This window comes from Hippopotamus amphibius, chromosome 15 (assembly GCF_030028045.1).
Source record: "Hippopotamus amphibius kiboko isolate mHipAmp2 chromosome 15, mHipAmp2.hap2, whole genome shotgun sequence".
In the NCBI taxonomy this organism is placed as follows: Eukaryota; Metazoa; Chordata; class Mammalia; order Artiodactyla; family Hippopotamidae; genus Hippopotamus; species Hippopotamus amphibius.
Window position 1 is genome coordinate 23,058,361 of NC_080200.1, and position 26,513 is coordinate 23,084,873.

At 34.8% G+C, this 26,513-nt stretch overlaps 1 protein-coding gene and 1 pseudogene across 1 annotated transcript; one reads left to right on the top strand and one right to left on the bottom strand.

The window, feature by feature from the left end:
• The first annotated feature begins 5,271 nt into the window (after positions 1-5,271).
• On the top strand, positions 5,272-6,211 carry LOC130837260 (olfactory receptor 2L5-like; annotated as a pseudogene).
• Positions 6,212-22,748: 16,537 nt separating this feature from the next.
• On the bottom strand, positions 22,749-25,798 carry LOC130836372 (putative uncharacterized protein MSANTD5). The gene is made up of 4 exons (XM_057708411.1): positions 25,793-25,798; positions 24,165-24,249; positions 23,348-23,653; positions 22,749-23,038 (listed from the first exon to the last, which is right to left on the bottom strand). Exons 1-4 carry the CDS (start codon positions 25,796-25,798, stop codon positions 22,749-22,751), a joined length of 687 nt encoding a protein of 228 aa, XP_057564394.1.
• Between the last annotated feature and the right edge of the window lie 715 nt (positions 25,799-26,513).

The following is a 26,513-nucleotide window of genomic DNA, read 5'->3' on the forward strand; positions in this document are numbered from 1 at the left end:
ACTAATTTATCCATTTTTAAGTGTGCAGGTCAATGACATCAAGTACATTGACATTATTGTGCAACCATTACCCACATCAACTGGAACTTTTTTATGTTACCCAACTGAAACTCTGTACCCATCAAACACTAACTGCATTCCTCCCACATCCCAGTCCCTAGGAACCACCATTCTACTTTCACCTTTATGAATTTGACTGCCCTGGGTAACTCTTATACGTGGAGTCATGTGAATGGCTTCTCATGACTGGCTTACTCAGCTTAATATCTGCCAGGGTCATCCCTGTTTTAGCATGTAACAGAATTCTTTTCTTTCTTAAAAATGAATATATATATATATATATATACACACACACACACACACACCATTTTCTGTTTATTCATTAATCTGTCAATGGACATTTGATTTTCTTCCACCTGTAAGCTATTGTTAATAAAGCTTCTGGGAGCATACTTGTACACATATGTGCTCTAGATTCTGCCTGCATTTATTTGGACATGTAGTTAGAGGTTGAATTATTGGATCATATGGTGATTATATATATATAATTTTAGAAATTACAATAACCTTTCCACAGTAGTTTCCAGCATTTTGCATTCACAGCAATATTAAATGTGTTCTAATTTCATCATCTCCTTGCAAAAACATGTTGCTTTCTTTTTTTTTTTCAATACTAGCCATCACCTGAAGGTGCAAGGTGGTATCTTTCTGTAGTTGTGATTTGCATTTCCCAATATTTATTTATGTTGAGTATATTGGCCATTTGTGTTTGAAAAGATGTTTATCCAAATGAGTCCAAGTTTTTAAAATTAGTTTTTCTGTTGCTTTTGTTGAGTTGTAGTTCTTTATATATTCCCTATATCTTTTTAGGGTCTGATACATATTTTGAAAATATTTTCCATTCTGTGGGTTGCTTATTCACTCTGCTGATAAAGTTCTTTGATGAACAGAAGTTTTTCTTTGTGAAAAATTCCAAGACATCCATACTTTTTTTTTTTTTTTTGCACATGCTTTCAGTGTTATATCCAAGAATGAGCAGCCAAATCCAATACCATGAAATTTTGCCATATGTTTTCTTCTAGTAATTTATAGTTTTAGCTCTATATTTATGCCTTTCACCCATTTAGATTAATTTTTGTGTATACTGTAGAGTAATGGTCTAATTTCATTGTACACATATGGATCTCAAGTTTCCCCAGCAATATTTGTAGAAAAGACAATTCTAGCGAAGGTTTGAGACCCTTGTCAGAAATGATTTCATCATATATGTGAAGTGTTTTTTTTTCCTGGTATCTCTATTTAATTTTGTTTGTTTACATTCATCTTTATTCTAATACTACACTGATTTTGCAATTATACCTTGGTAGTATGTTTTAAATCAGAAAGGGTAAGTTCTCCAATTCTTTTTGGTTTAATTTACCTTTTTATTTTATATTGGACTATAGTTGATTAACAATATTGTGTTAGTTTCAGGAGTACAACAAAGTGATTCAGATATACATGCACATGTATCTATTCTTTTTCTAATTCTTTTCCCAATTAAGTTGTTACAGAATATTGAGTAGTGTTCCCTTTGCTGTACAATAGGTCCTTGTTGGTTATCCATTTTAAGTATAGCAGTGTGTACATGTCTATCCCAAACTCCCTATCTATCCCCCCACACTTCCTTCCATAACCGTGAGTTCATTCTCTAGGACTATGAGTCTGTTTTTTGTTTTGTAAATAAGTTCATTTACATCATTTTTTTAGACTCCACATATAAGTGATATCATACAATATTTTTCTTTGTCAGACTTACTTCAGTAAGTATGACAATCTCTGATCTATCCACATTGCTGCAAATGGCATTATTTCATTCATTTTAATGGCTGAGTAATATTCTATTGTATATATCTACTGCAACTTCTTTATCCATTCTTCTGTTGATGGGCATGTAGGTTGCTCCAGTTTTTTTATAGTGTTGTTTGAACTATTCTCTGTATCTTGAGATTTCATATGAATTTTAGGATGTATTTATCTATTTCTTCAAAGTCCTCTTGGGATTATGATAGACATTTCTTTGCATTTGCTGTTTGCTTATGGTAGTGTTGACATTTTAACAATATTCTGTTTTCTAATCCAGAAGCTCAGAATATTTTTCATTTATTTGTCTTTACTTAAGTTTCAGCAATGTTTTGTGATTTCCAGTGAACACATTTTTTTTGTCTTGTTAAGCTTATTCCTAGGGGTTTCATTCTTTTTCATGATATCACAAATGTAATTGTTTTCTTAAATTCTTTCTAGTATTATACATTATTAGTATATAGAAATACAGATGATTTTGTAACATGCAACATTGATGAATTTAGTTGTAAGCTCTAGCAAATTTTTATTTTCTACATATAAAATGTAACTTCTGAACCAAAATTATTTTACTATTTTCTTCACAGTTTTGATGTTTTTAATTTGTTTTCCTTGCCTAATTACTTGTTTTAGTTCTTCTAGTACTATATTAGTTAACAGTGACAAAAGTGGACATCCTTGACTTGTTCTTGATCTTAATGGAATAGCTTTTGGTCTTTTACTATTGAGTATAACATTAGTTGAGGGTTAAATTTTTGAGTGTAACATCAGTTTTACATCACTTTAATATTTTCTTTAAAATATTTATTTTATTTAAGTAAAGCAAGAACATGATCTCAATAGCTCAAAGGATGAACTAATAGTTTTGTAACCCACTCTTCCTGATCCCTAATATGAAATATATTTTATATTATTTTAACTCATTTTGCTCTATTTACCAATATGTTTTTCACCAATATGCTTATCTTATAATAATTACTAAACATGAAATACTACCTCTGAACTCTTCTTTCTGGCCACTGTGGAGACCGTCCTCCTCCATTCACTACCACCTCCACATCTTTTTCTCTTTTCCCATCATTTCAACATGGTTATATCCCACTTTGCGTCTGCAGTGGCTAGGTTGAGAGCATTTTTTATTCTTCTAGTATTAATACAAATCACTAAAGTACAAAAATATTAATTATTGTAAAATTTGATATTTTAGTCTATCTATGTAGTTCTTCACATTATTGGTAATATTTTCTGTCAAGACACTTCTAAGACCATATATTTTTAGGCAATATTAAGAATTTTCAGATAACACTTTCAAGAAAACATTGAGTCCTTAAGCAAATGTTCTTCAATAGAATATTTCTCATTTAGTTTTCTGTGTTCTGTTCATGCTGTTTCAATACAGTGATTCATATACATCAATTCTGAAAATGTTTATCTTTGATAATATTAACTTCATCATTATTTTTCCATATGCGTTTCCAGAAATGACTATAAGCATATATTGGTTTCTTTATATTATTTCTCTAATTCTCCTATCCTTTCAAAATGGCAAATTTATTACGTTGTTGCTGTTCTTTTTTTTTTTTTTTTTTTAATTCTGTAGGATTTTTTGGCACTTTGTCTTTGAAACATTCACTTAAATTTTTTATTTTTATTTTTATTTTTTAATTTGCAAAAGACTTTGTTACCTGACTCTTTTACATATCTAATGATATTTATATTGTGGATTAATAGCTTCCTTTAAGAGACAAATCCTATTGTTTTAAATGTGTCCTTTTCTGCATTTTTCCAATTATTTAAACTCATATATTTGTGTATGGCAGTGTGTGTGTGAATATTAATTTGTGTTGAGAGTGTGTGTGCACAAGTGTTCAGGTTCCTCGTTCATGTTGAATAATTCCTTAAAAGTCTGGATAAAGTTGGCTCTAGAGTAATATTTACAACCAAAACACAACATACTGTGTTGAATTTGTTCCCTTATAATGTCTCTGTGAGTTCCTCTTCCCACATCTATGAGAATACTTTCAGAATGTCATTTTCTTTTTTCCATTTAAGTGACTAACCATTCCTCTATCCAAATTTCTTCTTTCAAAAGGACCTCCACTTTTCATCTCTCATGTATAACACTTACTTGCTTTCTTCTAGTTTATAAATTGCTATTTATTAGTTATTATGATACCTTGTTTTAACCGAGAAAAATTATAAATATATGTGCTTAGATTTATGCACTAATCTACAATTGGAAATTATTTTATTTTATTTTATGTTAAGATTTATTTTATTATTTATTTATTTATTTTATTTTTGGCTGCTTTGGGTCATTGTTGCTGCACACAGGCTTTCTCTAGTTGTGGTGAGTGGGGGCTACTCTTCGTTGCTGTGCTCGGGTTTCTCATTACAGTGGCTTTTCTTATTATGAAGCATGGGCTCTAGGTGCAAGGGCTTCAGTAATTGTGGCATATGGGCTCAGTAGTTGTGACCCACAGGCTTAGTTGCTCCATGGCATGTGTCATGTGGGATCTTTCCAGCCCAGAGATCAAACCCATGTCCCCTGCATTGGCAGGCAAATTCTTAACCACTGCACCACCAGGGAAGCCTAAGAATTTTACATACAAGAAAATAAAAGGGAAAAATTAAATAAGTAGGACAAAGTATCATGAAGCAATGTTTATCATATAAGATTCAGAGGAGCAGAGAGATAAACCATATGCTAATTGGGAGATCTTGAGCTGATTCATGAAAACTACAAGGAGCACATTTTATACATATTCACACAAAGGGTCTATTTTATCCTAGCTTCAGAATCTCATTGAGGAGGAAGAAGAGAATAGCTTTGTGTAAATGGTACTTGAAAATAAGGGTTCATTTTATATTTCACAACAAATGAACCAAATATTACCTAACTTCAAGTATGCTTGATTTGTCATTTCTGTGTAAAAAAGTCTTAGGAAATAAAAATAACTTTTCACCATGAGCTGATAGGCTGCTGCACCTTTAGAGGTAAGCCTTAGGGCTTGAGTATGAAAGGGAAAGCATTCCTTGATGGTAATAAAAATTAATTCATAGTAAAATATCTATAATGTATGAATTCACATTGTCCTAAGAATATATTTTGAATATGAAATCTGATTTGGATGATACTTGAGTTTGTATAGGGCATTAAAATATACACATCCTAATGATGTCTTAATAATTTAAGAATATAACATTAAAGTTTTCTTCGAATACACTTTATCCAAAAATATTTGTTTTCAAACTCTAAACTTTGTCTCAAAATATAACATTTTTTTTCCAAATAGATAACTTCAGTTCCTGTTTTATGAGTTGTACATTTTACAGTATGCACTAAAATAATAATTTGAGAATAGCTTATTGTTTTATACTTGATTATTTTTGTGTCTCTTTTTAGGAAAGAAATCATATCAACACCCTATGGAAAACCATAATCTAACATCCACTGTTTTCATCTTATTGGGGTTGTCCCCCCCCCTCAAAAATTGGCCTGTTTCTTTGTTTTTTCATTATTCTCATGTTCCTAATGGCTTTGTTTGGCAACTTGTCCATGATCCTTCTCATCTTTCTGGACATCCATCTCCACATGCCCATGTATTTCCTACTCAGTCAGCTCCCCTTCATTGACCTCAATTACATCTCCACCATTGTCCCAAAAATGGCCTCCAATTTTCTTTTTGGAAACAAGTCTATCTCCTTCATCGGGTGTGGGATTCAGATCTTCTTCTTCTTGACTTTAGCAGGTGCAGAGACACTGCTCTTGACATGTATGGCTTATGATCGTTATGTGGCCATTTGCTTTCCTCTTCACTATCCTGTCAGAATCAGCAGAAGAGCATGCATGTTCATGATAATAGGATCTTGGATAATGGGCTCTATCAACTCCTGTGCCCATACCATATACACCCTCCAGATCCCTTACTGCCGATCCAGGGTCATCAATCATTTCTTCTGTGATGTCCCATCCATGTTGACTCTGGCCTGCATTGACACCTGGATCTATGAGTACACAGTGTTTGTGAGTGCTATCTTCTTCCTTGTGTTGCCTTTCATTGGTATTGCCTGTTCCTATGGCCATGTTCTTCTTGCTGTCTATCACATGCATTCAGCAGAAGGGAGAAAAAAGGCCTATTCAATCTGCAGCACCCACCTCACTGTGGTAACTTTCTACTATGCGCCCTTTGCTTACACTTATCTACACCCAAGACCCCTTCGATCACCAACAGGGGATAAGGTTCTGGCTGTTTTCTACACCATCCTGACCCCAATGCTCAACCCTGTTATCTATAGCCTGAGAAATAAGGAGGTGATGGGAGCCCTGAAAAGATTAATTCAGAGAATCCGCTCTGTGAAAATGTAGGCAAAGTTTTTCTCATAAGTACCAGGAGTTGGGTATAAATTCATTCTTCAATGTACAGTAATGAAAAATATTACTCTATGCTTTGAAGAAAAGACCCAAATAACATAGAGGAGTAGAAAATCTTTAATATCTGAGAAAAGTTATATTGGAAATATATACATGCATATATATGTAAGTGATATTTGTTTTTCTCTGTCTGACTTACTTTACTTAATAGGATAACTTTTAGGTCTATCCATGTTGCTGTAAATAGTATTCTTTTATTCTTTTTTATGGCATATATATATATATATATATATATATATATATATATATATATATTCTTTATCCATTCATCTGTTGATAGATGAGGGTTGCTTCCATGTCTTGGCTATTGTAAATAGTGTTGCTGTGCACATTGTGGTGCATGTATCTTCTCAAATTATCTCCAGATGTATGCCCATGACCAGGATTGCTGGAACATATGGCAACTGTATTTTTAGTTTTCTAAGGAAATTTCATACTGTTTTATATAGTGGCTACACCAATTTACCTTCCCATCAACAATGTAAGAGGGTTGCCTTTTCTCCACACCCTCTCCAGCATGTTATTTGTAGACATTTTAATCATGGAAACTCTGACAGGTGTGAAGCAATATCTCATTGTAGTTTTGACACACACTTCTCTAATAATTAGCAATGCTGATTTTCATGTGCCTCTTAGCCATATGAATGTCTCCTTTGGAGAAATGTTTATGTTCTGCACATTTTTGGATTGCTTTTGTTTTCGTTTGTTTGTTTTTGATCACTGAGCTGTATGAGTCGTTTGTATATTTTGGAAATTAAGCCCTTGTCAGTCAAGTCATTTGCAAAGAGTTTCTCCCAGCATGTAGGTTGTTTTTTGTTTCTTTTGTTTTCTTTATGGTTTCCTTTGCTGTGTAAAAGCCTATAAGTTTCATTAGGTCCCTTTTGTTTATTTTACTTTTATTTCTATTTCCTTGGGAGACTGACCTTGGAAAATGTTTCTGCAATTTATGTCTGAGAATGTTTTGCTGATGTTCTCTTTTAGGAGTTTTATGGTGTTGTCTTAATTTTATGGTGTCATATTATTATGTCATATTTTTATGTCATAATTTTAAATGCATTTATTTTTTCTTATATGTTGTCATAGAAAATGATTCTTTGTAAGTAGAAACAAAATGGAAACTAACTGAGGTTGTCATTTAGAACAATATTTCTACTTTCAATGTATTTTCCAATATGCCTAAAACAAAACAAAACAAAACAAAATGTCTTTTTTGGATGCCTAAGTCAAATTAAAAATCAGAAAACTTCTTTTTGTCATAGTAGACCTATGACTTACCACTAACAGTACATTTTCTTTCAACTTAGGGAAAGTTGTCTTCAGAGATTACCTAGGATTTCATCAGGGATTCTGAAGTTCTTATATCATTCTGAGTGGAAATTCACAAGTTTATTTTATTTATTTGTGTATTTATGTATTTATGTATTTATTTATTTATTTTAGGGTGGTGAATCCTAGGGAAGTGATGAAATATCAGATATACCTGAGCATCAACAGTAAGGACTTGGAGTTGCCAACAAAAATAAAGGAAACCTTAAAGTTAATTATAAGACCAGTGGATCCAAGTTTAGTCTCATTAGTGTAGATGTAAAATATCAAGGACATTTTTGCAAACGTCTCCCACACTCAGCAAAATACTCAGTTTACATCCTAAGTTGTCACTACAACTCTTGTATTAGATAATGTCTCTTTGATGAGATTCAATTCTCCAATCTCAATATCCCGTAATTTTATTGAGGGTTGAGGAGAGTCAACTTTTATAAAGCAATTAAAACCATTGATATTATGGCTTAGTCATGTTCCTGAACAGTTCCCATCATTACATTCAATAAAAATCCATCAAACCAAGTGAACTTTCTGGGTGAAGTCTTTTCACTATCCATCAATGATTAGTGCAGAAATACTCTTTCCCCCTCAGGTCTGGCAGGGAAGAGAGGGTCATATCCTACATAATTTTCAGGGCACTGCACAATATAAAAATTTGGAGTCTCTTGTACCAAAAGAAAACCAAAGGTGCCATTATTCTTGTTCAAATATATTTTTTCTTCAAAATTAATTCATTAGATATGATATGATATACAATACAAATCACAAACAATATTTTGTGTTAAAATTTTATATGTAATAAAAAGTAGTATTTATAGTGTGATGTCATTTTACTGGTCATACCATTTTGGGGGCTCAATTTTCTCCAAATTTATCTTTATTATAATTTATGTTTAGAAACTTTACTCTCTTTAAATGAAATTAAAAAATGTTTCAGAGGTGATAAGTTTTAAGTTGCAATTAATTTTTAATCGCTTTTAATTTTGAAAAGAATCTTTCACTTTATTTTACTGGAGCAATTTGGAGTGTTTATATGTTGTGAAACCATTGGGTTGATAAATTTTGTCAAAATATAACTTTTAATAAATGTAGAGCTAATGATTCACAGTGAATTTTTTTTTTCTAAAAAGAGTTCCTTATTAACAAATTTTAATTCATTAATTCATACAGACCATTTTCATGTAAATCTGAATTTAATTTTAAATATAAGCTTGATCATTAGCATTTCAATGATTTCTCTCAAATTTCTGGTAATTTGTGGACAGTATATAAGAAACTAGAACTAGCTTGATGTTTCAAATCCCTTTTTATTCATTTTATTACCATATACTCAGTTACAAGCTAAGTTGATATTAAAATTTGTTAATAATTGTTTTCTGAAACTTTATATTAAGAGTATTATTTTCCATTAGAGATCTTTCACATTAAGTTTAACATTTTTAAATAGTGTTTCTACTTCCAAACCTGTCGATATTTGATTTGCAGTGTAGAAACAGTTTTTTTAAACTCTATATTCTGTACTCTGAGGAAAACTAACAATTCCCTGGCATGCTTTATTGCAATGAAAATGTGTGCAGTCTCATTTTGTAATAATTTATTTAAAAAGTTTACTGACTTAGCTCCTTAGCATTTCTTGTCTTGGCACCCAGGTGAGATAGTGTATAATTTTGTACATGTCACAGTGATGGGCTCTGGGATAGAAGGTTAAACTGGCCCCCATATCCACCATGGGTCAATTTTTCCTGCCATGCAAAGCTCCTAGGGAGTGGCTACTTCCATTATTATTGTTGCACCTGCAGCTGCTTTCTCATCACCACCATTAGTTTCGGTCCAGGTTCCAACCTAGCCCCTCCCTTGGGGTCTCGTGGAGTGAAAACAGATGGGAATGTATATATGGGGAGGCCAGGCCATTGCTCCATGTGCTGCTGCCTGAGCTGACATAAACAGGTCCTGCTGCTGGAATAAAACTGCAGTATATCTCCTCTGCTCACAAGCATGCTCAGATATAGAATAATCAAGAATTTCACATGGCAACTGCAGAACATTAAACCAAGCAAGGATTTTTTTCTGTGGGAGAGCCTATGAAGCATACATGCTACAGCCCTGAGAAAGGTAGCATGAATCAGTATAAGAGATATGGCATCATGAAAACGATGGTAATATCTGCTGTTTATCACTTGTTATTGGAAATAATCTAAGAAATGTCAAATTGAGCAGGGATGCCCATTTCAGACCTCTTATACATTTCAGGTGGTAAGTGACAGTGGTAATTAGAAGATGAGGATCGATTGTTGGACCTGATACACCATGGCTTAGGGGAACCACATCATATGCCTGGGATTAGTTTGCTAAAAAGCAAGATGGAAATATTTTACACTAAATTATTCATAAATAGTACAGGGAGGGAAATTTTTTTCTCTGCCCATATAGGTCTTGGTTGAGATAGCCCCTGTAATAAAAGTCCGGTTAACAGAAAAAAAAAAAATATTAATATGTATATAGGAGAGAGTCAGGGAAACTGAGTAACTCCCTGAAATGGCCCAAGCCATGACCTTAAATACCATCTTCAGCTAAAGACAAAACATGTTGGGAAAGGCAGGTGGCCAGTTATGGGAGTTTACCAGAAAAGGCGGAGTAACCAGGGGTATACTTGCTATGCAGGTTTGAGTATTGATAAGAGTTTCCAGATATTTAGTCATCATCCACATCCTGGCACAGAGAAGGAGAAACCTTATTACAAATGTAGGTTCCTCTTATAAATGTATATGTCTCTTACAAAAGTATAACTTCTACTCCTTTTTTCAGAGCTTTTCTAACATCTGTTGTTTCTTAAAAATAACCAGTCTGAAATAATTCTTATGTCAATAAGGCAAATTTTGGGGGTGACAGAATTTATACCTCTTCAATGACATCATTGAAGTCCTTCTTAGTGGCATTCCTACAAGGGTAAGGATACTTCAACGTTTTACATCAATAACTCAGAATGTGTAGCTGAAGAGACCACCAGCAAATACTGAGCTCACCTTTCAAAGAAAACTGTAAGCCAATTTCCAAAGATATTATGTCTATACCAACATGCCATTCCTAATCTCATAAGCACTTAACATTAAGAATAACAATATAGAAAGAAGACAAATTATTTGTGTTCTTCTATTTTCTCCATTGTTTATGAGAATCTACTCCAGATTTTTTTGAAAGATAGACAATGATGCCTCTCAGTGGTAAAATTACACAAGTTGTCATTCCTTCGCAAGACCCCTGGCTCCCTGTTAATTAATTATGTCTTCTTTTAACCATTTTTCAAAATTATTATGAAGGTATTAACCAGTAATTATTACTTGGAACTTCTCATTCATTCTTTGTTTCATGCTGTCAGACTGAAAGATGTAAATTATATTTTTGTTTATTTACTTTTTATTGAACTATGGTTGATATACAATACTATATTAATTTCAGATGTACATCATACAATTCATTATTTTTTTAGATTATAAGCCATTGAAAGTTATTACAAAATAATGGACATAATTCCCTATTCTGTACTATATATCCTTGCTACTTATCTTTTATATGTAGTAGTTTGTCCTCTTAGCACCATATCCCTATCTTGTCCCTTCCATCTTTATTTTCCCCACTGGTAACCACTGGTTTGCTTTCTATATCTGGGAATCTGTTTCTGTTTAGTTATATACATTTGATTATTTTTGGAACTCCACATGTAAGTGATATCATACAGTATTTGTCTTTTTCTAACTGACATTTCACTAAGCATGATAATCTCAAGGTTTATCAACATTGCTGAAAATGGTAGTATTTCATTCTTCTTTTGGCTATTACATTCTATTTTCCATCTCCCTTGTCTATTCATCTACTAATGAACACTTGTGTTGCTTTCTTCATGTCTTGGTTATTGTAAATAATGCTGCTATGAATATTAGTGTGCATATATCTTTAGGAATTAGTGTTTTTATTTTCTCTGAATATATACCCTGAAGTGGAATTGCTGGAACACATGGTAATTCTATTTTCATTAAATTTTGGAAGAACCTTCATACTGCTTTCCATAATGGATGCACTAATTTACTTCCTGCCAACAATGTACAAGTGTTCCGGTTCATTTACATCCTTGCCAACATTTGTTATTTGTTGTCTTTTATTGATAGCCCTTCTGACAGGTGCAAGGTGATATCTTGCTGTTTTCATGTGCATTTCTCTAATAATTAGCCATATTGAGCATCTTTTCATGTGCCTGTTATCCATTTGTAAGTTTTCTTTGGAAAAATGACCATTCAGGTCTTCTCCCCATTTTCTGATTGGGTTGATTTCTGTTTTTTATTCTTGATGTAGGATTGTAAGAAATGTTTATATATTTTAGATATTAACTCTTCAGTCATATAATTTTCAAATATTTTCCCTCATTTTGTAGGTTGTTTTTATCATTTGTTGATGGTTTCCTTTGCTGTGTAAAAGCTTTTAAGGTTAATTAGGTCCCATTTGTTTATTTTTTGCTTTTATTTCTTCTACCTTGAAAGATAGATCCAAAAAGATATTGCCATGATTTATGTCAAGGAATGTTTTTCCTAAGTTCTTCTTTTCAGATTTTATAGTTTCTGGTCAAGCATTTAGGTCTTTAATCCATATTGATTTTATCTCTATATGGTATGAGTAAATGTTCCAATGTCATTCTTTTACATGTAGCTTTTTAGATTTCCAGCACCATTTGACTCAGAGATTGTCTTTTCTGTATTTTACATCATTGTCTCCATTGGAGTAGATTATTAACTATAGAAACATAGGCTGATTTCTGGGTTCTCCATTTTATTTCACTAACCTATGTGTCTGTTTTTGTGCCAGTACCATGCTCTTTTGATTACTGTAGCTTTGTACCATATTGTAAAATCTGGGAGGGTGATACCTCCACTTATCTTCTTTTCCTCAAGATTACTTTGGCAATTTGGGGTATGTTTGGTTCCATACAAATCTGAGGATTATTTGTCCTAGTTATGTAAAACAAGTCATGGAAATTTTGATAGGAAGTACATTATATCTGTATATTTATTTGTGTAGTATGTCCATTTTAATAATATTTAATCCTCCAATCCAAGAACATGGGGTATTTTTCCATTTCTTGTCTTATCTTCAATTTTCTAACCCATGTTTTATAGTTTTTAGAGTATAGATATTTTAACTCCTTCGTTAAGATTATTTCTAGGTATTTTATTTTTCTTGATGTAATTTTAAACATTTTTTTTTATTTACTCTTTATGGTGTTTCATTATCAGTGCATAGAAAAGCAAACATTTTCTGCATATTAATCTTGTATTCTGCAAATTTACTGAATTTGTTTATTCTAATAGTTTTAGGTGGATACTTTACGGTTTTCAATATAAAATATCCTGTTATGCTAATAGTGAGCTTTACTTCTACCCATAAAATTTAGATGACTTTTACACATTTTTCTTGTTTTATTGTTGTGGCTAATTCTTCCAATACTAGCTTAGACATAAGTGGGGAAAGTTCCCATCCTTGCTTTGTTCTTCAATTTAGGGAAAAGACTTTCAGCTTTTCACCATTGAGAATGATGTTAGCTGTGGGTTTGTAACAAATGACATCTTTTACCTCCAGATGTTTTCCCTCTCTACTAACTTTGATGAGTATTTTTATCATGAATAAATGTTGATTTTTTTCAAATGCTTTGTTTGTGTCTATTGACATGATCATACAGTTTTTTGTTTGTTTGTTTGTTTGTTTTGACTGTAACGAGAGACCATGCTTATTGAGTCGGCTTGGTCCCTGGGAAGAAAGCAGCATCAGCGGTGAACGTCACTCAGGTTCACTCACTGAGACACAGGGAGACTTTGACCCTCCTTGAGCCCTTGTAGTGCCTGAAATTTTTTATACGTTGCTGTTTTTTTTAAATTTTATTTATTTATTAATTATTTTTTGGGGGTACACCAAGTTCAATCATCTGTTTTTATATACATATCCCCATATTCCCTCCCTCCCTTGACTCCCACCCCTCGAGTCCCCCCCACCCTTCCCACCCCAGTCCTCTAAGGCATCTTCCATCCTCGAGTCGGACTCCCTTTGTTATACAACAACTTCCCACTGACTATCTATTTTACAGTTGGTAGTATATATATGTCTGTGCTACTCTCTTGCTTCATCTCAGCTTCCCCTTCACCCCCCGCCCCCTCCCAAACCTCGAGTTCTCCAGTCCATTCTCTGTATCTGCGTCCTTGTTCTTGTCACTGAGTTCATCAGTACCATTTTTAGATTCCGTATATGTGAGTTAGCATACAATATTTGTCTTTCTCTTTCTGACTTACTTCACTCTGCATGAGATCATACAGTTTTTATCTTTCCTTTTGTTAATGTGGTGTATGACATTGATTGATTTGCAAATATTGAACCATCCTTGCATTCCTAGTATAAATTCCTCTTGATTGTGGTGTATGATCCTTTTTATATATTTTTGGATTCAGTTTGCTAATATGTTTGAGAATTTTTGTGTGTATATTCATCAAAGATATTGGCCTGTCATTTTCTTTTGCTGTTTTTGTTGTTGTTGTTGTGGCTTTGTTAGATTTTGTTACCAAGGTAATGGTAAGTTCATAGAACGACTGAGAATGTTCCATCCTCTACATGTTTTTGGAATACTTTGAGAAGTATAAGTATTAGCTACTGTTTATGTATTTGGTAGAAATTCCCTGTAGAGCTGTCCAGTCCCAAATTTTGTTTGCTTAGAGTATTTTCATTTTTGTGGTTCATTACAGTTTCAATTTTGCTACTAATAATTGTGTTCAATTTATCTGTTTCTTCTTAATTCAGTCCCAGCAGGTTGGAAGTCTCTAGAAATGTATTTATTTCTTCTAGATTGCCAATTTGTTGGCCTGTAATTGTTCATAGTATTCTCTTATGATTTTTTGTATTTTTGTTTTAATGGTTGTTATTTCTCCTCTTTCACTTCTTATTTTGTTTATTTGGTTCCTCTTTATTTCTCATTGAGCTTTTCTAACAGTTTATCAATTTTGTTTGTCTTTATGAAAAACAGCATCTTGGTTTCATTGATTTCTATTTTTCTCTATTTTGTTCATTATCCCTGATATAGTATTTCCTTAATTCTCCTGAATTTGAGGTTTTTTTTTTTCTTTTTCCTAATTCCTTTAGGTTGTAGATTATGTCTTTGAGATTTTGTTGTTGTTGTTGTTGTTTCTTGAAGAAGCCTGTATCACTATAAAATTTCCTCTTAGAATGTTTTTGCAGCATCCCATAGATTTCGGAGAGTTGTGTTTCCATTTTTATTTATTTCAAGGTATTTTCTGATTACTTCTGTGATATTTTTGATCCATTCATTTCTTTCATAACATATTCTTTATTTCCCATGTTCTAGAAGAGGCAAAATTCAAAACACATGGTATCTATTTGAATGCTTCTATAATGCATACTGCATGCTTTTAGGTTTTTCTTATAAATTAAATTAGTAAAGTTTGGTTTATGGAAAAGGAAATGAGGATTTCTTCTTCCCTTCCTATTTTATTGGATGCATATCTTTCCCATAAAACAGAGTATAGGCCACATATGTGATAAAATGTAATAAAGTAACAGTTGTCTTCTTATTAAGATTTAGGTCCACGCTCACTAAACATTTTACTTGCCTGTAATACATGGGGGGAGGAAAACATAGTTTATTCTTGGAACAAATGACATTGGTCATCAAATAATTGCTGAGTACTACTACATTGTAAGGAAACCAATTCATATTTGTCATACAAATTGGGACCAAGGGGACATCTGAACCTTAACTTCAACTCTTGTCTCATTTCCACAAACATTTATGAAATCATCATAATGTCATCTCCTAAATATATCTGAGTATATTTCCCCCTAAATTTCTGTAATTAATGCCCTAACTTTCCATAATGTTCTAGGTGAATCTTGTTTAAAAATAAAAGGCAAAAGGCCAAAAATTGAGTTACTTCATGTAAGTCCATGTCACAAAACTAAGACTTAATACCTAACCAAAGTGCAGTTTCAGCCTCTCCAAGGAATGTAGTCTTAACTAATCAGTCTGGGATTACCTGGTCATCCCTAATGGGATAATATGCATAGTAGACCTGCACCTTATTCCAAAGGAAAGTGACTTTGTCTGAAACATTTCACATATTGTTGGGATAACTTTTTTTGATCTTTTCTGCCTATAAAAATATACCATTTGGTACAGCTTGTCAGACCACCTTTCTACTTGCTAGATGAAATGTTGCCTGATTCATGAAACATTAAATAAAGCCAATTAGATCTTCAAATTTATTCAGTAGAATTTTGTTTATTAACTAATTTGGTGGCAGTGATGTGATCCAAATAACACTGGTGATGGCCTCAGGAACAATGAGAAACACAGGTTTGGTACTCACAAACCTTTTTTTGAGTTTTCTGTCTTTCTCACTGTTTCTGAGGGACATGGTTGTTACCCTTGGTTCTGAGCTACATATTCTTTCCATTGAGCATCTAGTATAATTGGCTTTCCACTCATATTGATAATTGGAAACAGCTGGTAGTTGGAGCTGCAATTCTTCATTTTATTGTAAACCCCATCCCTTGGTTCTGTCCCCAGATTCCACACTGGGAATTGCTGGTGGAAGGTGCAGTTCACCATTTGTTTAGAATCAGTCTGCAGTCCCCATTCTTTGGGGTCTTCTGGTTTTATCCTTTCCCCTGTATCCAGTTCCACATTGGGAACTTCTTGTGGTACACACATGGCCTTCTCTTGGCCAATCTGCAGTAACATCTCTTTGGTTACTGCTGGTATGGTAATGTGCACATGAGGTAAAGATTATGGTCAATGGTATCTTAGAAGCTAAAAAGGCACACAATTTGGTGGACATGGATTGAGCACTTAAAACCTGTTAGGGAAGCCACCACCTAAATCTAAGACTCCTGTGTTAGAATAAATTGGTCATAGAATGGGTCATTTAGATGCTAGGTTACCTGCCAACTTCAAGAAAATTTCCATGCAGTGAGGTATACTATAAAATAGCACACAATCTTCAACTCCATGGCACAGCCTCCTTAGATGTTAGTTTGGCTCCAAGAGACTGAAAACTTAGATGAAAATTAATGGGATCCTTAAATTCCAAATAGTTGAGTTTGCCACTTTCTAGCACACATGCTTATTTTATACCTTGGTACTATGATTCTAGAAATTATGAATACCTACAAAAATGGAAAAATCTTACTAGAAACAAACTACACTTACAATGGACCTTATGGGGAACGCTCCATATAAACAAGATCATTCAGTTCAAAAGTATACCTGAAAGCATGGATTCCTGAATCAAACAGACAGAATGCAATATCTATTTTAATTGGTATACAGGTGCTTCCAAGAGGACTCAGGATCTTAAAATAGCTACATTGAAATGTTTTCCAAAGCTAATGGAAAAGTAAACACAAGAGTGATACCTAAAACAAAAGGCAATAGGACTGACATGACTCCTATTGTTCTTTATCCATCTTTACCTGAGGACTCACATGCTTAATTCCTTATCTGAACTGTTGTTCTACTCTAAATGGACTATTAAAGAGTTGCCTTTAAAAATAAGCCCACCTGAAAAAAAAAAAAAAAAAAAAAAGCCCACCTGAGGCTACAGGCTATCTTCTTTTCACTCTTTGGCCAAAGGTCAAACTAAGGCTCATAGTGTTAAAATTTTCAAAATTCACAGAGAATTCTCAAAATATTTTTTTGTTCAAGAGTGAATCAAAAATTACCCCCACTCCAGTTATATTAAAACTTCTATAAATTCTTCAGCCAAAGTGTGGGTAATTTTTGACTCACCCTTGTAAGTAAATTCTGTATTTTATTGAATTGATAAAAAGGCAGATAATAAGATGGGAGGCCAGCATTCTGATTGAATTCATGACCATAGCTGAGCAATTTTCAAGATGTTTAGGATAAGACCATCAACAAAACTCTACCAAGTTACTATCTTACAGACACCCCATGTATCGCCTTTAAAAGGGCCCCATGTGAGACCCTCGCAGAGCTGATAAGACTATGAGGGATGTTAGGGTAAGCTGCCCTGTTATTCTCCTAAATAGCCAACAGAAACACAAATTAATATTAGTAGAAAAACTCATCAATTTCTGTTAGTTACCAGAGCTATTAGAACTACCTTAAAGTTTATTTGGAGCTGATAGATAAGATCCTGAGAAAACTGGAAGAAACAAATTATGGGTGAAAATTTTTAACAGAGGCAATTCTCACAGATCTCTACAAAGGAATCTTTGGAAAGGAATTTTATGTGTTGTTTACCTGGCCAAGATTGGAATGAATACAATTAACTTTTTAAATTAGTTTTACTATCAGAAGTAAGTTGGTACAAAATTAAAATTTGCTATGCTCTCTGTTAAAATGACATTTTAATTAGATGAGTGGCATGTTCTTAATAAGAAATTGCAAGCAAATAATTTATTTTCTTTACTTTTGAAGTAACCTGGCTATAAAGCAAAGATTTTGTGTCTTACCAAAATAACTTCCTTTGTTGTTTCTATCATGTCTTTGATTAGTGAAGAAAACTGAATCTTCCCTATCAAAAGGGCTCAGTTATTAAATTTATTTATTTATTTTACAACTATTTGTTTGTCTGTATTTGCCTGCAATGTCCATGTCATTATGCTTAAACAGATAGTTAAGTATTTTCCCATAGTGCTATATAATTCTATTTGACCACGTGTTTTAAAACATTTTATTATTTTTAACAAAATTCCTAAAGTCAAATATTAATAAAGTTTTTTTGACCTCAAATAATTTTTAAATTTTCTGTAAAGCCCCTGTAAAATCTCAAAAAATTTTGTCTCTCACCTTATAAAAAAAGCAGTGTTAAACTAATTATGCTTATTGGATATGTTAATTACATGGGAAGAGTTGTCAAATAAAAAGTAATACTAAGCCTTCTTTATGCTGTATTTGTAGAGATATTTTGGGTTTTTTTTGTTTTTTTAACAACTTTTATTGATATACAATTAACATACAATAAATTGCATATATTTAAAGTGTATAATTTGATATTATTTTTCTTATTAGTAATATAAAAATGTAAATGGTCTAAACAAACCAACTAAAGACAGTTGACAGACTGGATTTAAAAATGTGATCCACATATGCTGTCTACCAGAAACTCACTTCAAATGTAATAATATAGGCAGATTGAAAGTACATGGGTGGAAAAAGATGCAAACATTAATCCAAGAAAGCAAGAGTGGAGACACTAATATCAGATAAGGTAGGCTTAAGGAAAAAAAAAATATTTAGAGACCCAGGGAAATCAACATAATCAAAAAACTTAATCCAACAAGAATGCATAGCAATCCTAAATGTGTATATACCAGGGAACACAACTGTAAAATATGGGAAGCAAAACACGTATAGAAACTGAAAGGAGAAATAGGCAAATTCACAAAGGGAAATGGACACTTTGGCACCCCTCTCAATATTAGAACATAGAATAACTGGGCAGAAAATCTGCAAGGAAATGGAAGAACTCAACAACCTATCAAACAAGAGAATCTTTATCAACATTTATAAAGCACTTCATTCAACATTAGGATATACCTTTCTTTTTTTTTCAAGTTCCCCCAGAACATGCAATAAGACAATTTCCTGAGCCATAAAAAAAGCCTCAACAAATTTTAAAAATTGAATCATATGGGGTGTGTTCTCTGGCCTTAATGTAATCAAACCAGAATATCAATAGTAATGTCGGACTTCCTAGTGGCACAGTGGTTAAGAATCTGCCTGCCAATGCAGGGGACACCAGTTCAAACCCTGCCCCAGGAAGATACCACATTGCATCAATCAACTAAGCCTGTGCACCACAACTATTGATCCTGTGCTCTAGAGCCTGTGAGCCATAACTATGGAGCCCGTGTGCCAAGACTACTGAAGCCCTCATGCCTAGAGCCCATGCTCTGCCACAAGAGAAGCCACCACAATGAGGAGCCCATGCACCACAATGAAGAGTAGCCCCCATTCTCAGCAAATAGAGAAAGACTGTGTGCAGCAACAAAGACCCAACACAGCCAATAAAAAAAATAAATCCAATAAATAAAAAAATTAAATTACTAAAATAACATAATGGCAACATAAATATGTCCAACCCTTAGAAACTCAGTAACACAGTTCTAAATAACACATGGGTCAAAAAGCAAGTCTAAAGAGCAATTAAAAATAAATTTAAAGAAAAGAAAATAAAAATACAGCATATTAAAATTCATGGGACACAGTGAAAGCAGTGGTGAAAATAAAATTCATGGTACTAAGTTCATTCACTAGAAAAAAGTAAAAGTCTTTGAACAATAATCTAATCTAGCACATCAAGAACCTAGAATAAGAATAGCAAACTAAATACAAAGAAAGCAGAAGGAAGGGAATAATGATAGGAGCAGAAATAAAATTGCAAACAGAATAGAGAAAATTCAGTGAAACAAATAACTGATTCTTTTAAATGATCAAGTAGACAAAGCTTGAGCAAGACTAACTAAGAAAAAAAGGACAAGACAAATTATTAATAGCAGGAATGAAACAAAGAGACATCACTACAGTTCCTGTAAATAGCAAAAAGTAAACAAGGGAATACTATGAATGACTGTATACACATAAAACTTGACAATTTAGAGCAAATAAACCAATTCCTAAAAAAACACACAATACAACAAATCACCTCATATGAAATAGATAATCTGAATACCCTTATACTATTAAAGAAACTGAAAAAAAAATATTTTAAAATTTAAAAAGACAAAGAAAGAAAGGAACGGAAGAAAGAAAGGAAGAAAGAAAGAAAGAAAGAAAGAAAGAAAGAAAGAAAGAAAGAAAGAAAGGGGAAGGAAGGATGGAAGGAAGGAAGGAAGGACGCAAGCAAGCAAGCAAGCAGGCTCAGATTGTTTCACTGAAGAGTTCTATCAAGCATTTAAAGCCTTTAACATTAATTCTACACAGTATCGCCTAGAAAATAAAACAGGTGGGAGCACTTGCCAATTCATTTTATATAGCTAATATACCTTGATCCCCAAACCAGACAAAGACAGTACAACAATAATAAGAAAAAAAACTCTAAAACAGCATCCCTCTTTAATATTAATGCAGAAATCACTAACAAAATATTGCTAAATTAAAATCAGCAATATGTAAAAAGATTTGATGAAGAATAAGTGGTGTATTTCAGTGATGCAAGGCTGGTTCAATATTTGAGAATCAAAGATTAAAGTGGAAAAACTCACTTTACAGGATTTCATTACTCATTATACAGCTAAGTAATCAAGACTGTGTGGTACTGACAGAGTGACAGACATGTAGATCAATGGAACAATGTAGAGAACTCTTTGACTCATAGGAATGTGCCCACCTAATTTTTGACAAAAGTGCAAGAAAAATGACAATTTCTTCAAAAATGGTGCTAGAGGAACTGACATCCACAACCACATATACAAAAATGAAGCTTGACCTAACCTCACACTTTAATTAAAACTTAACCCAAATGTATCATGGACTTAAATGTAAAACTGTAAAACTTCTTGAAAAATATAGGAGAAAATCCTTGGGCTAGGAAAAGTGTTCCTAGGTTTGACACCAAAAGCATTGCTCATTAGGAAAATTGAGAACTCTTACCTAATCAAAATTTAAAACTTTTCATCCTATCCATATAAGCTTTTGCAGAGAAATAAATAAATAAACAATCCACAGAGGAGAAAATATTTACCAAAGGCACATCTCATTGTCGACTAGAATAAATCATTCTCAATTCATAAGAGTAGAAACAATCCAATTAAAAATGGACCAAAAACATCAAGAGACCTATCACTGAAGAGGATATATTGATGGCAAATAAGCACATGAAATGATGTTCAATGTCATTTGTCAATAAGGACTGAAAATTGAGATCACAATGAAATATCACCACATTGTGATGACATGCAAAGAAACCTATGAGCAGAGGCCAGACCCATCATTCTAAGCTCTGCTTAGAGCACACTACGATGGGCTGAGTCTACTGATGCCACTCACTAGAGGACTGTCAGAAGTGCTAAAATATAAACTGTGACAACATCAAATGAGGGTGAGGAAACAGAATCATTCATATGTTGCTAGTAGGACTATATAATGATATAGCTATCTGAAAACTGGATGGGCAGTTTCTTTGAACAATTAAGCATGCAATTATCATACACATGGATGTTGCACTCCATTTTCCCACACAGACTTGTGGTTACAAAAATCTCTACCTATATGTGTATAACAGCTTTACTTACAATAGTCCCAAACGAGAAACAATCTAGATGACCTTCAAGGGTGAATGGTTAAACTGTGGTACAATCCATTCATCCAGTGGAACACTATTCTGCAATAAAATCTCAATGAATCTTGAGATTATCATGAGTGAAAAAAGCCAGTCCCCAAAGGTTACATACTCTATGATTTCACTTATGCAAATTCTTGAAATGATATACATGGATGGATAGATAGATGATAGTTAGATAGTAGATAGATGATAGATAGATGATAGATTTGTACTTTGGTTTTCTGAGATATTACCATGAGGGTAACCTGAGTAAAGGCTACAAGGGATCTCTCTGGGACCTCTCTGTATTATTTGTCATGACAACATGTGAAATGACAATGATCTCAAAATAAAGTTTCCTTTATTAAAAAAAAAAAGAACATCAAGTGATTTTGTCATGTGTTTATATCCTAAAATTATCTTTTCACATAAGAAACACCAGGTTCCATGTTTATGGAAAGAACTTTGGGCTTAGAATCAATAAAGTTCTGTCATCACAGGATATGATGAAGGCAGGATGAGCACAGTTATTTCTGAATGTCTATGTTGTCCTTGATGTTAAAAATCCTCCATGTAGGAAGCATGATGGAGAGAGTAGAGAGAGAGAGATTACTAGGTCCCAAGTTACCTGGAAAGTGAACACCCTCCCTGTCCCGTGGACTCTTCTGGGTCCCATCCAAGCATCCAGCACAAAGCAGACAGGGATGAGGGTAACGATCATTCATTGTCACATTTTTTTTTTCTCATTACATTGGGCTAGGAAAAACAAAGTAATAAGCATATGGAATTGTGCTAGTCCTTTGTCCTTTGAATCAAATTGATATCCAGGTTCCAACTGTAATTTCTCCATTTGACTCAGTGTCAGAGAAAGTTGACCACTGTTGCTGGAGGCCAGGGTGTGGGGGAAGAAACACAGGAAACAGGCATGGACTTGACTGTGGAAGGTTCATGTTCCAGGGCTCCCACATGGGTAACTGAGGATCCTCTATGTAGATCATATGTGGGGGAGTCCACAGCATCTTCTCAAAGTGATCAGGTATTGCACAGGTGGGGGGCTGATACTCGGGTGGTGGGAGGTCAGCCACTTTTGCACAGGGAGGATCTGAGTGAGAGAGATGCACATGGGAGACATCATGAGAACATCACCCATGCTTTTCCTGAATCTTTGCCTATTACTTTGGCCCAGGAGGGCATGTATATTCTAAACCAGGTCATGAGCAAATTTCCTCATTGTCTTGGGGACAAAGAGGAGACATAGGAGAGGGGGGCAGGAGGAGGTTCAGTATCATGTCCTTTGTGCTGTGAGCAGGCACCAGTCCCATCATGCTGCCCTTCTCAGGAGACAGTGCAATGTCTGGGCCAGCTGATGCCACTTACTAAATAACCACAAAGATGAATATATGAGACAAACCTGAGAAGTCCTTGTCCTCCCCTCTGTGTCCTAGGATCCTGTGAAGGGCCGCTCCATAAGGACATGGCAAGAGTTCGCTCCTAGTCCTTTGGTTAGCTTTATGGATGGTCCAGTATAAGTCCTGCAAGTTTATTAGCATCTGGAGACATTTTCTCCTGCACTTAATTATGCCCCTTTGCTTGAGATGCCTGGCAATGATCCTCGATGCTAGCTGAAAATTCTTCTTTAACTCTTCCCCTTCAAGGAGTTCCCATTCTTGTAGGAAACTCCTAATCTCATGGTCACTCCAAGGTTTAACACACTGGTCTGGAAAGGAGAGAGGGATGTAGATGTGCTTTGGCATAGCTCACATGTGCACCTGAGGGTTTCTCAGAGACCCTCCCTCTACACTGATAGGCCCAAGCATGACTTTATCCAGTTAGTGGGAGGTGACAAAATTTAACATGAGATGTTGAGGGATTTATTATCGACCTGAGTCCTAATGCCCAAGCCATACAGTCACTGGAACAGGTCAGGAAGCATCTGAGAGCCTGATGTTATTCCAGTTGCATAAGTTAATGTCAGAGAATATGGACAGGGCTTTGGTGGTTCATTTACTGCCTGGGAGGGCTCTCCTGAAGAGGGGCTCACTTCCCAACCCCTAATGGGGCATTTCACTGCCTCCAGTCACCAGGGCTGGGGGCAGGGACAGAGAGCTCCCAGGACTCTGAGGAAGCCCTGTCATCCCTGGGGCCTGAGATCAGCAGTTCAGACTGGGAAGATGAAGGAGGTGAGATAGAAAGTTTTCTCTACTTAAACATGACTGAGAACATCTTACCGGAGGGCATTTCTTCTTCCTGGGTTTCTTTTACCTTCTTTATTTCCTGGAGGTGTGTAGTAATTTCAGCCTGAAATGTCACTTTCTAATGAAAAATAAAAGGTGATTATTGACACAGTACATAATCTCTTAACAACTTACCTGTGACTGCTTAAATAATTAACCAATCTCAGCAAAGAAAATAAAAATCAATCTTAAATTGTCAGATCTAGAAAGCATATGCTGCAATAACAGAATATCAGCTGCAAACTGTTAAACCAATGAGTTATTTCAATACAAACCAGAGTGCTCTCTTTATTCACCCTTGCATTGAGCCAGGAGAAAGCCAAGGGACTACTGAACTAAAGGTTTTCAGACATGGGACAATAGGAACACAGAATAGTGGTTTGAAAAAAAATACAAGTGAAGGGGATCTACAAGGACCATGCAGAGTGCCACAGGGTGTCCAGACCTTAGAGCAAGGAGAGGGATCCAAACAGGGCCTGGGTGTCCAGGTTGAGATCTTGGAGGAGTGAACATTGCTGGATATCAGGTCTCACAATAAGTACAGGACAAAGAAACATCACAGAAGAGAGAGAGCGATGAAAGGAAATCTGAAGATTTACAGGGAGGTCCCCTGTCCAATGACATATGAGCCCTGTATGGGCCGGAATTGCCTGGACTGGGTAAGAGCTGCTGGAAATGAGCAGGCTGGGAGATTGCTGGGGTCACTCAGGCCAATTGGAATATTTGTCCCCAGCAGCCAGAGTGAAAGCAGAAACCTTAATCCAAGGTTTTCATACATAGACTGCTCAGAAAGGGTATTGCCTCACTAGTGGAGCCAAATTATCCAGACCAAAGCCTGTTCCGGTCCCAACTAACAATGATTCAAAGCAATCCTCAAAAGGTTCAAACTGTTTTGAAGTACCTTTCTTACACCAGAACAAAACCCAACATTAGTTAAAGGAATTCAGACTATCCAGCACCCCAAAATGCACAATGTGGACCACCCACTTAGATTTACCTGGCATGCAACAAAAAAGAAATACAATTCAGCACTAGCAGAAAATTGATCCATAGACTATGATGACACAGATGGCAGAATTAGTAGAGAAGGAATTTAAAGCAACCTCTAGAAATGGACTCCCTGTGATCCAGTGTGGAGAGGAAGCAGTAGCATGAGATAATAGGAAGATATAAGCAGCCTACATGGAACTTCCAGAGATGAGAAATAATCTACCTAAGATGAAATATCATAGTAAACACATAATCCCATTAAAACCATAAATTTGTGACAGACATCTATCAGGCATGTGAGTGGCAGCCCAGAACAGTTGTGAAGCTCATGGACCCACCCAGGAGCCACAATGCTGAGATTCTCATTCCTAACTCTGAAGTTACAACTGTGAGTCCCTGTCCAGGGTAATTGCCATGCAGTAGCTCCGTGCCTTCTCTGTGTGATGAGCCTAGTCCTAACACCTTCCATCAGGGCTGCTATGAGGATTAAATGAGTGAATATTTGCAAAAAACAGAGAAGGTTTCAGGCATACATCTTAATGGCTGTAAAGTACTTATGAAATAAAATAAAAAAACAAATAACCCAGCCAGACTCCCAAAAACACACAGGGATGAGGTTTCCTCCAACTTACCTCCATTTTTATTCTGAGTTTTCTCTGCAGCCTCAGGGCCTAATCCAAGAGCTGAAGAGAGCTGGCACTTACTCTGCCTTGCTGGAATTCAGGAAGTTAGGTGGTCTCCTGAAATGTGTCTGCTCCTCTCTGCTTCTGGCAGTCTCTGAAGCCCTTGGGAGGTCCAGCAGCTAGTAAATACCTTGGCTGGGATTGAGTCAGACCCACCCAGGATACTCTCATTGGATTAACTGAGGATAAACTAACTTAGTACTTTGATTACAACTGCAAAATCCCTTTAATGCATTAGCTACAACACCCTTTGATTGGATAACTATGATAGGATTAACTACAGATTAACACTGGATTAACTCCATTGTTGATTCCAAGGATCTCTAGGATCCCTTTCCTCAAAGGCAGAGTGAGAAGTTGTGACATTTTTACAAATGAACCACCCTCAAAGCCCTTTGGGCTTGGCTCAAGGCCTATGTGTGTCATATAGAGGGTGGTTTCAATGGAGGGTTAGGGGAAAAACCAAGGCTTCATTTGGTGGAGGTGGTCTCAGACAGTAAAGACATATATAGGACACTTCATGAAGGACTTAGTTTGAAAGAAGGGTTTAGGTAGCGGAGGAGAGGAGGAGAACAGAGTTTTTCTCCTTACAAGAGAACTTTTTTCAAAGAGATTTGTGTATGCTGAAGGAGGCACACAGAGGGGAAATGTGAGAGGGTTTATAGATGGA